The sequence below is a fragment of the Denticeps clupeoides genome, chromosome 1 (genome assembly GCF_900700375.1).
Source record: "Denticeps clupeoides chromosome 1, fDenClu1.1, whole genome shotgun sequence".
In the NCBI taxonomy this organism is placed as follows: Eukaryota; Metazoa; Chordata; class Actinopteri; order Clupeiformes; family Denticipitidae; genus Denticeps; species Denticeps clupeoides.
In genome coordinates, this window is record NC_041707.1 from 33,802,035 (window position 1) to 33,815,423 (window position 13,389).

Sequence of the window (13,389 nt, forward strand, 5' to 3'; positions counted from 1 at the left end):
TACAAATCTATACCAAAAGTGCAAAAGAAAGGCAGATTAAATATTTTGAATATGTGGCTAAAGAAGCTCTTTGATCAATTCCACAGATAATGTTTGTCATGTTTTGTTATTTTTTTCTCTCTTTTGCTGTGCAGTCTGTCTGAAGCAATCAGGTCTTTGTTAAAATCTATTAGAAAGCAAGGTCTGCAGGCAGATGTGCAGATGAAGGACAGTGAGGCCCTGCTTGAACGTTACAATAGCTTTAAGACTTGCCTGGAGCAGCAGGTCCAGAACCTTGCTGCCCTAGATGCGGAGCTGGTGGAATTTAATGCCCAGGAGGGCAACACACTCTCCTGGATCAGAGAGCTCAATCGGAACCTGGACTCTCTGGAGAAAGACTCAGAGATTCAGGAGAAGCTTGCTATAGCACAGGTATGAAAACAACTTTCGTCTGATCAACAATAGCGGTGATATGTAGTGTTTTCAAGTTTCAAGTGGACGTTTGAAGTCTTTCTTACTTCTTCTCAGTTCTTCTCCTCTCTGTTTTACTCCTGTAGTCTGTCTTAAATCTCTGCGCCAATGCTGACTCCATGCTTGCATCATTGCGGAGGAGAGGAGAGAGTGCGTGTGAGCGTGAGGAGCTGGAGGAGGAGGGGAGACAAGTCCTACAGCAGAAGCTAGCAGGCGCAGAGGACGAGTGGAGAGCGGTCCTGCGAGCAGCAGAGGAGCTGAAGAGACAGACGCAGCTCCAGGACTCCCTCTGCAGAGAACTTCAGGAGTTTACATGCCAGGAGGAGAGCACCATGTCCTGGGTCAGAGAGCAGCAGCGGGAACTGGACTCTGTAGTTAAAGACGCTAAGATAAAGGAGAAGCTTAGGAAAGCTCAGGTGAGATCACAGATTTTGGTTCATTTAAAATAAAGAGCTAAATTCAATAAACATTTTAGCACTTTTATGTGTGTGATTGTGTGTGTGTTTAGTCTCTCCTAAACCTCAGAACTGAGGGTGAAGCCAAGATTGCTTCACTTCGGAGGAGAGGAGAGACCGTGTTCGGTTCTCTAGAGCTGGATGATAGGATTAGGACAAGACTGCTGCAGAATCTAACAAGTGCAGAGGAGAAATGGAGAGCGGTCCTGCAAGAAGCAGAGGAGCTGAAGAGACAGGCGGAGCTCCAGGACTCCCTCTGCAGGGAGCTGCAGGAGTTTACACAAGAGAAAGACAACACACTGTCCTGGATCAGAGAGCTACAGCAGAGCCTAGACTCTTTAAACAAAGACTCGGAGATTCAGGAGAAGCTTAGTAAAGCTTGGGTACGACAGATTTTATTTTTAAAATTTATACTGTTAGTCAGAATTTCCCCTGTGTACTCTGTGCTTTGCACAGTATTATCATCATTATAACCAGGTTCATGAAATGACCTTTAACATGAGTGAAGCCAAAACAGTCAACATAATAACTTTCAGGACTGTTACAAAAGAGAAAGTTTTGGTTGTAACCATCTCATCAGAATACCCCGCTTGGTTTCTGGAATGTGTGCAGGGGGATTTATAAAGATGAGGCGGGGCTCCTCACTGCACTATCCAGCCAAGGCATGTGCCATAGTGAGATGTCGAGTGAGTCGACTGAAACAGAACACATTTTGCTTTGTTCACATGTTTGTTTACTGCCAAACCTCATTCGTGCAGATCTACTTCAGAGTCTTGCAGTGTGTTAAGAAGTGTGTGTGTTTGAAAAAAATGTGTATTGTGACATTTGCTAGTCATAACTGACTAGTGGGACTGTCTTATTCCTGTAGTCTGTCTTAAACGTTGCCGCTGATGCTGACTCCAAGCTTTCTTCACTGCGGAGGAGAGGAGAGGGTGTGTGTGAGCGTGAGGATCTGGAAGGAGAAAGGAGGCAAGAAGTCCAGCAGATGCTGACAGACACAGAGGACAAGGTGAGACAAGTTCTACAGGCAGCAGAGGAGCTGAAGAGACAGGCGCAGCTTCAGGACTCCCTCTGCAGGGAGCTGCAGGATCTTGCAGCCCAGCAGGAGAGCACCCTGTCCTGGGTCAGAGAGGTGAAACAGCGCCTGGAGTCTCTGGACAAAGAGAAAGACGAGATTCAGGAGAAACTCATTAAAGCTCAGGTACGAAAACATTTATTTCACCAGCGCATCTCTAAATCGGAGAATTTCAGTGTGTTCATTGAGTTTATTGTTCAGCCCAGGTGTGCATGTGTCTGAAGTTTTAGACTGTGACGAAAAAAGTTTAGCTTGTGACACTTCCCAGTTCTTGTCTTGTACACCTTCAGTCTGTCTTAAATCTCGACACTGATGCTGACTCCAAGCTTGCATCACTACGGAGAAGAGGGGAGAGTGTGTGTGAGCATGAATACCTGGAGGAGGAGAGGAGGCAAGTGCTGCTGCAGATGCTAAGAGAAACAGAAGAGGAGTGGAGACGAGTTCAACAATCTGCAGAGGAGTTAAAGAGACAGGCACAGCTCCAGGACTCCCTCTCTAGGGAGCTGCAGGACTTCACAGCCGAGGAAGAGAGCATTGTGTCATGGGTTAGAGAGCTACAGCGGGACCTGAACTCTCTGGACAGAGACTCTAACACAGAGGAGAAGCTGAACAAGACTGAGGTGCGATTGCCAGAAGTTGTATATGGTATACAATGTGATTTTTCAGTTCTTGTTTTCAGTAGATTTTTTTTTAACATATATGAAAGCCCTTTAATACTCCATATATTTTTTAGAATGCAGTATATTTTTATAAGTGTAATGTAATTTGTTTATAAGTTGAAGTGGCAGTTAAATCAATTTCTTATGGGCCTGGCAGTCCACCATTCATGGAAACGGATGGATGAAGATATATGGAGATATTCAGTTGCAACCTGGAACTCTGGACATTACGTTTTAATAAATGCTTTGCAAATTGTGATGAAGATGTACATTTAGTAGTAATTAGGAAGTAATGCGTTTTAGCTTTTTTGAAAAAAAGGGATGGTGGTTCCAGATAATATTTGTATTGAATATATCAGTTTTTTTAAAGTGAAGTGATTGTGATACACAGCAGCACAGCACACGATGCACACAGTGAAATTTGTCTTCTGAATTTAACCCATCACCCTGAGTGAGCAGTGGGCAGCCATGACAGGCGCCCGGGGAGCAGCGTGTGGGGACGGTGCTTTGCTCAGTGGCACCTCAGTGGCACCTTGGCAGATCGGGATTCGAACCGGCAACCTTCTGATTACGGGGCCGCTTCCTTAACCGCTAGGCCACCACTGCCCCAAAAGTTGTTTTGGCTTTCATGAAACTAAATCTATGCTTAAATCAAACCGGTGAATAATTGTTTTAAATCTGTTCTCTACCTGTCTTCTCATCTCCTTACTTTGGTTCTTCTAGTCTATCTTACATCTTCATGCTGAAGGGGACTCCAAACTTGCATCACTGCGGAGTAGGGGAGAGCGTTTATGTGAACATGAGGAGCTGAAGGAGAAACGGAGGCAGGTGCTCCTGCAGACTCTGATAGATGCAGAGGAAGAGTGGAGACGAGTCCTTCATGTGGCAGAGGACCTGAAAAGTCACCTGGCGCTCCAAGACTCCCTCTGCAGGGAGCTACAGGAGTTTACATGCCAGCAGGAGAGCACCATGTCCTGGGTCAGAGGGCTGCAGCAGGACCTGGATGCCCTGGGCAGAGGAACACATGGCAGCCAGGAGCATCTGGAGGAAAATTACAATACAGTTCAGGTTTGTAAGACATTGTTTGTTTGTAGAAACATTTCATTGGTTTAACAGGGCTTTATCTTTAACATTACATACCAGCAATACTTAAAGTGCTATTACAGAAAATGTATATATTTTCAGTAGAGAAAGCTTTATGCACTGCTGTAGTCACTGATGTTTGCCTGTTTAGTCCATCCTGAGTCTCCGTGCTGAAGGCGACTCCAAATTTACATCTTTGTGGGGAAGAGCAAAAAGTGTGTGTGAGCATGTGGAGCTGGAAGAGGAGAAGAAGGGACCGTTCCTGCAAACACTGAGAGATGCAGAGGAGGAGTGGAGAAAAGTCTTACAAACAGCACAGGAGAAACACAGGTATAATCATAAAACAGGTACACATAAGCACCAGTTTCTATGGATACTTCTTAAAGTCAAAGAAGGAACTATTCAAGGAAGTCAGATCAAATTCTGCCAAAGGAATGTTCCTGTATCTAGAATCCTTCAGGACCTTTCTATGATTTTGCAAGGATGCAAAGACTTGGAAGGACCCATCTTGCCAAGGAAGAATTGTGTCAAATGAATGTTCAGAATGTACTGAAATGTTTCCCTGTAGGTGTGTGAATACATGTAAATGGTTTTTCATACAACAAAAGACAATCAATTGAAAGGATTCTGAGATTTGTTTAATCATTTAATGTGAAAGATTCATTCAAGGAAAACGTAGAATCTGAATCAGTAATTTATTAGGAAGACATGGTTGCATTAATCCACATCTCCTCTCTTCCAGTGTTCTGAAGGGTGTTGTGGAGCGGCTCATCTCCTGTCAGTACCAAAAGCAGCAAACAAGGAACCGACTGGACCAGCTGAGGCATCAGATAGATGACTTACCCCATCTGTTCTCCTGGCCTGGATTAGGGGACCGGCGCCACACTGCAGAACAGGTCCGTGGGCTCCTGGACCGCTCCCGGGCCCTGAGCCCTTCATTATCAGGACTCCGGGCAATGGGGAGAGAACTTTACCAGATCACAAATGACCCCTGCTGGATTGACCCCTCCTGGGCTGCCATGGAGGAGGACGTTCCTTCTCTCATCAAAGACCTAATGGTGAGTGGCAAACCATTAGTGGAACTAATGAGTATGTGAGTTTGTCTATGTTAAACAGAATACTGCCTTTCACACACTGTTTAACTCTAAAGCACATGGTCAACAATCTCAGGGCATGTTATCATGGAACTGTGGTTGTTTTATGTGAATCTTTTTCTGCTTGCATCTGTGTGTTTAAGGGTTTGACTGAAAAACTAGAGGAGGGCATTATCACCGAAAGACTCTGTACTCAGTTGGTGGAGCAGCACAGCGCAGCTCAGGATTGGTTGAGAGAGCAGGTCAGAGGTCTTGGTCCCCTTCCCACTGATCGCCATGGTTTACAGGAGTCTGTTAAGACACTGAAGGTCAGTTGCTCTCCCAGCACTTAAATGTCACTCTTCCCTAATGACCCAGGGTCAGTCCTGAGCCGTAAAGCTTAAAAAACCTTCTGCTTTTGGATTAATGCACTCAATATGTAACATTCAGTCCATGTTATATATTATAAGTCTTTGTATTTAGAGTCACAATACATTTTTAAACCCCCCAAAAATTAAACAAAGTTCTGTCATTGTTGAATAAGCAGTGGAGTTTATATTATTGACATATATTAAGTGATTTAAATGAAGTTTATTTTTAGTATTATCTCTTGAGCTGGGAAAAAGCGAAAAAGTTGTATTGATGCTTCTATGTGAAACTGAATGTTCTTTCCCTCCGATCTCTTAATTGCAGGCTTTGTTGCAGACTGTGGACAGAGAGGAGAGGGAGATGAAAGAGTTGGATTCTGTCAGAGACCTCCTTCAGCTGCTCTGCACTCCTGCTGGACAAAACACATTAAAACTGGAAATCCAGCAGTTGCATGATTTGCGCACATCCTCAGAGAAAGAGCTCAAGGAGATGCTGAGCGTGTGTGAGGCCCGGTTGGCTGAAATGGACCATAGACTGGCACAGAGGACAGAGGGCATCCGAGAGGAGGCAGAGGTCCTCCTGAAAGAGCTCCATGCTCAGGACCTTGCTATGGACTGTTGTGATGAGCATGGGGGGATCAGTCGACTACAAGAGAGTTGGCATGGTCTCAAGGTACCACATCTCCCCAAGGCTTCCTGTTTCAATAAGTCTCTGCTTTCAGTCCTGGATAATTTTTTAATAAAAGATCATTAACCCAAAGAACCACAAAAAATGTACATACATGTCAGCAATGCTGTGTGCACTAGGATTACCTACAAACCTTTTATATTGATTAGTCCCACATTGTCACTCTGTCATCCACAGCATATTTGCTCACCACACCAAATTATTTCCTCTGACTTATGGGTCTAATGCCCCTTTCTTGATTTTCTTTTTTTTTGCAGACTTGTGAAAAAAACTTGGATGGCTTAGAGGGTAGAGTTCGTGAGCTTGGCCTGGTGCTACATGCTGTGCGATCAGGTGAAGATCTTCCAGCAGGTGTGGTCTCTGCTGTGGATGTAGTGACTCAGCAGTACCTCGGGTAACTTCTTGTATCATTCAGTCCAAGTACCATGCTGGCCAATGTTGCTTTCAGACCATAATGTCTTTTTTCCTTTTGTGTCTCTCAGTTTGAGGACCAAGTTGTCAAAGAGACAGGTCACCTGTGCTGAAAACTCTGGGAATATTGTAAGGGAGTCTTTCCGAGCTCTTCAGCGATGGAATCAGTCAGTGCCGAATGATCCATCCACAGAATCAGCTTCCAATTTGCAAGTATGCACATCTGCCTCAACAGTAAAATAACCTTAAAATATGTTAAGGAAGCCAAATGCATGTTTTTATTATTTTCTAAAGGATTTACTTGAGGATGCTGCATTGCTTCGTCAAAACCTACTGGTGGCGCTGTCCCATAAAGAGCTGCTGAGAGACTGCTTGGGCCCAGAACTTGCAGGGAAGTTGGAGCGGGATGCTAATCACACACTGCAGGATGCTGACACACACATCAGCTCTCTCACACAGACAATTAAGGTGATTGACTTGACTGTCTTCACAGATAAATTCTGATGAGATTAATCAATTTATTAAAATAAAATAAAATTTAAATGTGCACATGGCTACTTATCTTACATTTTCTACTGATATATTTGATATCAGGACATGGCAGAGAAAAAGAAAAAGGAATCCATTCGCTTGTCTCAGGAAATACATTCATGGGTAACATAACTTAATTTGCAACTATCTGTTTCCTTTTTCACTTAGTGGTAATTTTGATGTGAATAATTTCTATGTGGTGTGTGTATAGGTCTTTGATGCAGAGAAATGTCCTACTACAACCTTTTCCAGTTCTTTACCCAAAACAACTGAAGCACTGGAGGCTTTTGCCAGCACAGATGGCCCAGCCAAAACTCAGGTTTCTCAGGTAGAGAAGATTACGACAGAGGTGGTTACAGTAAAATCTGAAACTCATGCACCAGATACAGCAGTGCTGGTGGAGGCTAATCAGACTGAAGTCCGAGGAGACTTAGATAAAGAATCAGGAAATGCGACTCAAGCCAAACTGGAACAAACTGTCACATCCACCTCTGAGACTATGTCTGCTGTGATACCGACTCTAAACGTTGAAGGAGAAAGCTTAATAATTTCAGAAGTGAAGACTGAAGTTAGTGAAGAGGTTGGTGAAGAAACGTATATCATGGACCAAAGAAAACTCAAAGAAGATGAATCTCCAGCTTCCCCAACCTCAGAGGTCCAGCACTCTGCACAGGATACTTGTGATGCTTCTGGCACAGACAGATATGGACAAGTACAAATAGAGTGTGCTTACATATCTGAGGTTGAAAGACGTAATAAGCTCGATGAAGTACAATCTCCACCCAGAAGAAAGAATGTGACATCTCTCATTCTGGATGCTGACAGAGTGCATGTTCATAGTGCTGAAACCTTTGACTCTTCAAACAACGATATGGCAAGAATAATCTCAGCTGGAGCAGTGGATAATGAGGCCTCACTTCCACAACTAATGGAGGAGGAAATTGAGTCCCATCCCACCGAAAACATAGACTCAGCTACAAAGGCATTCCACAGAGATGCCATTGATGCAAGTGAAGCACCTGTAGATAATGAAGGAGATTCTGTACTCATAAGTGATCAGACGCCTGATTTGGTTACACCGAGCATGGAGCTTTCACCCCATCAGAGCCAGATGCAACTTATTAAACAAGATCCCATTTCTATTGTTACCACAGACAGTGGGCCAAATGAAGCACAAATGGAGGGAGGAGGAGCATGGACTGGAGATAATGCCCCAAGTGAGGTGCAGAGATCCATGGATCACTGGACCTCGAATAACGGCCCACGTGAAATTCAACAACGTTACATAATGCTGGATCAACCTGAACAACAGACACAGATGGAAGTTGCTAATGCAGTTCTTCTATCAGATACATTGGATGTTCAGCCCACAGAAGTATCATATCAGAACACCAAGGAAGTACTGTTCAGGGCATCATCAGCATCATGTGAGGAAGACATTGAGAAGGAACAACTAGAGCAGACTAAGGAGGACTTTAGTGACAGTATTAGAACAAAGGGACTGTTAACTAGACCAACACTACCAACAAGAAAAAAAGCTCCTAAACCAGAAGAAGAAAACCTGACCCTGTGCACAAAAGAGGAAATGGTGGACGTGCCACGGACTGAGCTTGAGATAGCTGAGATCAAACCAACACCACCAACTAGAAGACGTAAAGAAACAGCAGACATAGACCAGTTCAGTCAAGTAAGAGACATGAATGTTCCACCAACTCCACCAACTAGAAGACTAAAAGAAAACACAGCAACTGATCGACTTAGTCAAGTCAGCCAAGAATGTCCACTTGAGACGGGAGGGGTGCCACCCACACCACCATCCAGACGTAACAGAGAAAAAGGCAGTGTAGATCGACTAAGTCAATTAAGCTTTGAAGTAAAAAATGGAAATTATGACATCCCACCAACACCCCCAAGACAAAGGCAGAAATTGAAAACAGAGACTGAAAAATTATCAGATAATTTGGAAACTTCAATAGAAAAAGCTGAGGTTCAACCAACTCCACCAGCTAGGCGAAAGTTGGATAAGTCACAAGAAGAAATGACTCAAAATGAAACAGAGAAATTTGACCAAACTTTTGAGGGGTCTTCCATCATACCAGTCCGACCAATGAGACAAAAAGATAGTAGTTCTGGAAGTGAAAGACTGACTATTGAATCTAAGATGCTACACGAGGAAGCTTTAATTAAACCAACGCCACCAGTGAGACGAAAAGATAGTAGTGCTGGAAGTGAAAGACTGAATATTGAATCTAAGATGCTACACGAGGAAGCTTTAATTAAACCAACGCCACCAGTGAGACGAAAAGATAGTAGTGCTGGAAGTGAAATACTGAATGTTGAATCTAAGATGCTTCATGAGGAAGCTTTAATTAGACCAACACCACCAGCGAGACGAAAAGATAGTAGTGCTGGAAGTGAAAGACTGAATATTGAATCTAAGATGCTACACAAGGAAGCTTTAATTAAGCCTATGGCTCCAGCGAGGCGAAAGAATAGCTGTGCCAGCAGTGAAATGGTGGGGGCTGGTTCTGAAATGACAGACAAGCCTACCCCACCAATCAGAAGAAAAGATTCTCAAAGTGAGAAGATGGGGAATGTTCCTAAAAAACAATCTGAAGACATTGTAGTTAAACCAACTCCACCAGTCAGACGAAAAGATAGCCATTCCAGAACAGAAGAAACAACATCTGCGGACGTAGATCAAGTCAATAATGCTGAAACGTCTGTGCCTTCAACTCTAAGCCTTGAGGATGCTGTTGACGTTCCAGCTAGTGCACCACGTCAGCAAGCAGAAATGCAACCGAGCAGTGGCCAAAAGGACAATGAAGACAATGCAAAAGAACATGGGACTTATGAACCCCAAGTCAAAGCTGAACAAGGATCAGCTGTTATGGCAACAGAGGCTCTGAATCTGGACATTGTTCGCAGTTTGGAGCAGGTAACTCTGGACCTGCATCCCTGCCAATGTTTGTTTGCTACATGAGATGTGTGTGCAGTGAATCTGTGCTGATATTTGGTGCGTGACAACTAAATGTCAATAACAAAGACTGTCCTGCTCTGTTTGACATGGGAAAGCTTTGGGACCTTTGAGCTTTAACATATTTTTGTTTTCATTTATACAGAAAACTAAGAATTTAGAGTGTTTGACATTAATAACATTGTTTATCTAGTTGCAAGGCCACACATATTAACCAATGAGCAGTCCCAACATATTATAGGCTTGTTTGACACAAAACTAAGATATGTGGTGTCCAGCATCAGTACTGCCACAAAAATTCCACACGATACTTTTAGCATTTTATGAAGACTTTAAATTGTCGGCCTTAAATTGCTAAAGACAACCCTTTTATGTCTACTCCTTCCAAACATTGTGTCAGCATTGTTGACTGCAGCACTGAATACTGGTGTATTTGGTTATGAATTGTTTTCTCTGGTTTTGTTTTATTGCTTTCCTCTACAGCTTTCAACAAACGTGCCAAATGAAGCTGCTCTCTCACAGGCTCAGCAAGAAGACAATGGGGATAAGGCCTCCAAACAACCTGAGGGAGAGGAGGAGGGAGATCTGGTTGGTCCTAACATGCAGGACATCTTTACTCAGATTGAGCAAATGACTGAGAACAGATCTTTCACCTGCCTTACAGAGGTACTGTACTACAAATATGACTGTTGAATCATTAAGCTTTAATACATTTCCTAATACCCTTCACATACATAATTGGGGCAGTGGATAAAGAGGCGGACCCGTTGCCTGTTGGAATCCTGAATCACCAAGGTGCCACTGAGCAAAGTACCATCCCCACAGCCTTTCATGGCTGCCTACTGTTCACCAACTGTGATGGGTTAAATGCAGAGGACACAGTTCACTGTCTGCAATAGGTGCTGTGCTGTGGTGTGTCAAATGTAACAACTAATCACTTTCACTTCACTTCAATGATGTTTACCCACAGGATGAATATCCTGCTGGGAGTCTTGACACTTTTCTGAACAACAAAGAGACACAGCTGACACGGATGCTGTTTAGGACCTTGGAATGTCGCAATTGTTCTGCAGAGTTTGACCCCTCCGTCATGTCCAAACAAGTGGAGGAAGCTCAAGTGAGTGGCCCATTATGTAGAAGCATGTTTGAGGGTTTGAGAGATTGATTATGTACTCTGTTAATTACAGGACTGCAAACAGTGTATTCAGAATCTTGTAGACTCTGTATGCCAGATAGACCAGCCAAATGGAATGGTTAGTTCTGATGATAACATTGAGACCATCAATGCTGACGTTCAGCAACATGGTCAGTGGATATCAGCACTCTGGTACGCCTCAGACACTGTCCACTCCAAAGAGACACAGCTGCAGCTGGTCACTGAGTACACCAGGCAAACACAAATGGCCAAGTCCACACTGGAGAGGTTCACTGTTGAATTGGACACCTTAAGGACGTGAGTTTTTTTTTTTTTAAACAAAATAAATGATGCATAATAAACTTTGTACACATTTTTAAACAAATTTTCTTTATATTTCTGCAGATCCCCTATGGAGAGCAGCTTTGCTGAGACTGAGCAGTGGCAGACATTTATGAGAAATATGGAGCAGGAGAGGACCATTCTTGGCCAACTCATGTGCACTCATGCCAGTCTCTTGCCTCACTTGAGTCATCCTGAAAGCTCAGCAGCACAGACCCAATACAACTTGCTTCAGGAGGAGTGGAGAGCTCTGGAGAGAGTTGCAGAGAAGACATTGCAGCGATTGAAAAATTATGCCAGAGAGGTTGCAAGCCTTCTCCATGAAACAAATGCTTTTCGGGAGCATCTGGAAAATCTTCAGAAGACACTTGGCCCTTCCCATCTATCAAAGGTACTTTGGAACTGCAAGAAAGCCCAAGAGATGATGACCTTGAGTGCAGAGCTCACAGGTGCCCAACAGTGGTACCTCCTTCTACAGCAGAATGCAGATGCTATTGTCCAGGATTCCCAGTGGAGGGCAGAAACCACCAGCATTGAAGAAAGCCTTCAGGCTGTCAAAGACCAGCTAGATGTTTTGATAGAGCAGCTTGCCATTCAAACGCCCATCAGTGAAAATACAACAGTGGTTAAAATAGTCAAGGTCATGACGGATGCCCAGGCCTGGGCTAAACAAACAGAAAAGGACATTGAGGGTAGGATGAAAAAGGTGGCACTGTTACCAGAAGAGGTTCATCGGCAGATCAAAGACCTAAAGAAGCTTCAGTCCGAAATGATTTCCAAGCAGACACAGCTGCAGGCACTGGTGGAAGAGGTGAATGACCTCATCCCTGAGCTGGATGCAGAAGATGTACCAATGGTGAAGTCTTCCCTTGAGACCCTGAAGGGCCTATCCAAGACCACTGCTGACAAGCTAAACAGGGCCATATGTGAGATGGAGTCCACCCTGGAAGCCAGGGAGAAGATGTCAGAGCTAATTGCAGATGTAGATTCGTGGGTGGAAAGACATCTAAAAAAGGAAGCTTTGAGAAGGACTGATTATCGAAGCCTGGGTGTATTAGATTTAGAAAAGAGGTTAGAACAGATACACGTCACTCTGGAGGAAGCAGAAAAACATGGGGCAATTTCTGAGGCTATTCTAATGAGGAGCAAGGATATAGCTGCAGATCTGAGTATCTCTGAGAATCTACTTTTGAGCGACAAACTCACAAATCTCCATGAGGACATCAAAGGAATCATCCGCTATGAAAAATCCTGCAGTCAAGAGGTAGAGGAACTCTTAAGGATCCATGACATCTCTCAAAAGAAACTGCACTCGGTGGAGAAGAGCTTAAGAGAGATGCTAGTAGATTTGAAACAACATAAGTTTCCCATAACAAAGGAGTCCCTCTTGGCTGTAGAACCTTTCAGACAGGCAATTGTTGAGCACAAGTGCCAAGTTGAAAAACTCAACCCATGCTCTGAGGATAAGCGTAGAGAGCTCCTTTGCATGATTGTTGAAATACACAATCAAATGAACTCAATGGCCCAGAAATCTCAGGACCAAACAAGGTACCTGAACTACAGACATCATGTAGAGGACATGAAAGAGAGCTTGGAGTCCCAGATCCCTCTTACCAGAGATGAGAATCTGTGTAAAGAGGATCGTTACAAGAATTGTCAGGTGCTGCTCATTCAGATTCCTCTGGTCAAGGTCATATGTGAGGAGGTGTCTGCTGAGCTACAGCACATCTCTCAGGACCTCTACCCTTCCCAGCTAACTGCTGAACGGCTGCGACTCAAACAGACCCTGGACACTCTGAACACTTGGGAGATGATGGTCCACAACAACCTTCAGATACTGGAGTGGGAACAGCTCAAAGGGGTTCACTATCCTTCCGAATGTAGGGTCGTGCTGGAGTTTCTCAAGGACGCCAACCGCGAGTTAGAGAAGACTTGCACAGTGAGGATGAAAGAAGAATCAATCATTAAAGAGCACAATAAGTGCATGATGATAAGGAAGAGCTTAGAATGCAGGATGAGGGTGTTGGATGTTCTAGAACACAAACAGGGAAGGGGACAAGAGGGCAAAAAAGTGAAATTCAAAGCTATCACAGACCTGAGACATTTCCTTTTGCATAACTGTGACTCAAGAATGGTAAGTTT

General features: G+C 43.8%; 1 protein-coding gene across 11 annotated transcripts in view; it reads left to right on the forward strand.

The window, feature by feature from the left end:
• Window positions 1-13,389, forward strand: part of syne2b (spectrin repeat containing, nuclear envelope 2b) — a 100,292-nt gene that overhangs the window by 29,686 nt on the left and 57,217 nt on the right. For 9 of the 11 annotated variants that reach the window (XM_028973043.1, XM_028973076.1, XM_028973110.1 and 6 more), the window contains 19 exons: window positions 135-411; window positions 537-866; window positions 959-1,288; window positions 1,774-2,106; window positions 2,271-2,600; window positions 3,363-3,707; window positions 3,874-4,052; window positions 4,465-4,780; window positions 4,960-5,124; window positions 5,489-5,836; window positions 6,109-6,245; window positions 6,334-6,475; window positions 6,557-6,730; window positions 6,857-6,916; window positions 7,005-9,731; window positions 10,254-10,436; window positions 10,741-10,887; window positions 10,958-11,223; window positions 11,311-13,381. In XM_028973043.1, the coding sequence (XP_028828876.1) occupies window positions 135-411; window positions 537-866; window positions 959-1,288; window positions 1,774-2,106; window positions 2,271-2,600; window positions 3,363-3,707; window positions 3,874-4,052; window positions 4,465-4,780; window positions 4,960-5,124; window positions 5,489-5,836; window positions 6,109-6,245; window positions 6,334-6,475; window positions 6,557-6,730; window positions 6,857-6,916; window positions 7,005-9,731; window positions 10,254-10,436; window positions 10,741-10,887; window positions 10,958-11,223; window positions 11,311-13,381 (8,860 nt within the window). The remainder of the gene's footprint in view (window positions 1-134; window positions 412-536; window positions 867-958; window positions 1,289-1,773; window positions 2,107-2,270; window positions 2,601-3,362; window positions 3,708-3,873; window positions 4,053-4,464; window positions 4,781-4,959; window positions 5,125-5,488; window positions 5,837-6,108; window positions 6,246-6,333; window positions 6,476-6,556; window positions 6,731-6,856; window positions 6,917-7,004; window positions 9,732-10,253; window positions 10,437-10,740; window positions 10,888-10,957; window positions 11,224-11,310; window positions 13,382-13,389) is intronic. The other 2 variants (XM_028973118.1, XM_028973126.1) reach the window with 2 other exon arrangements.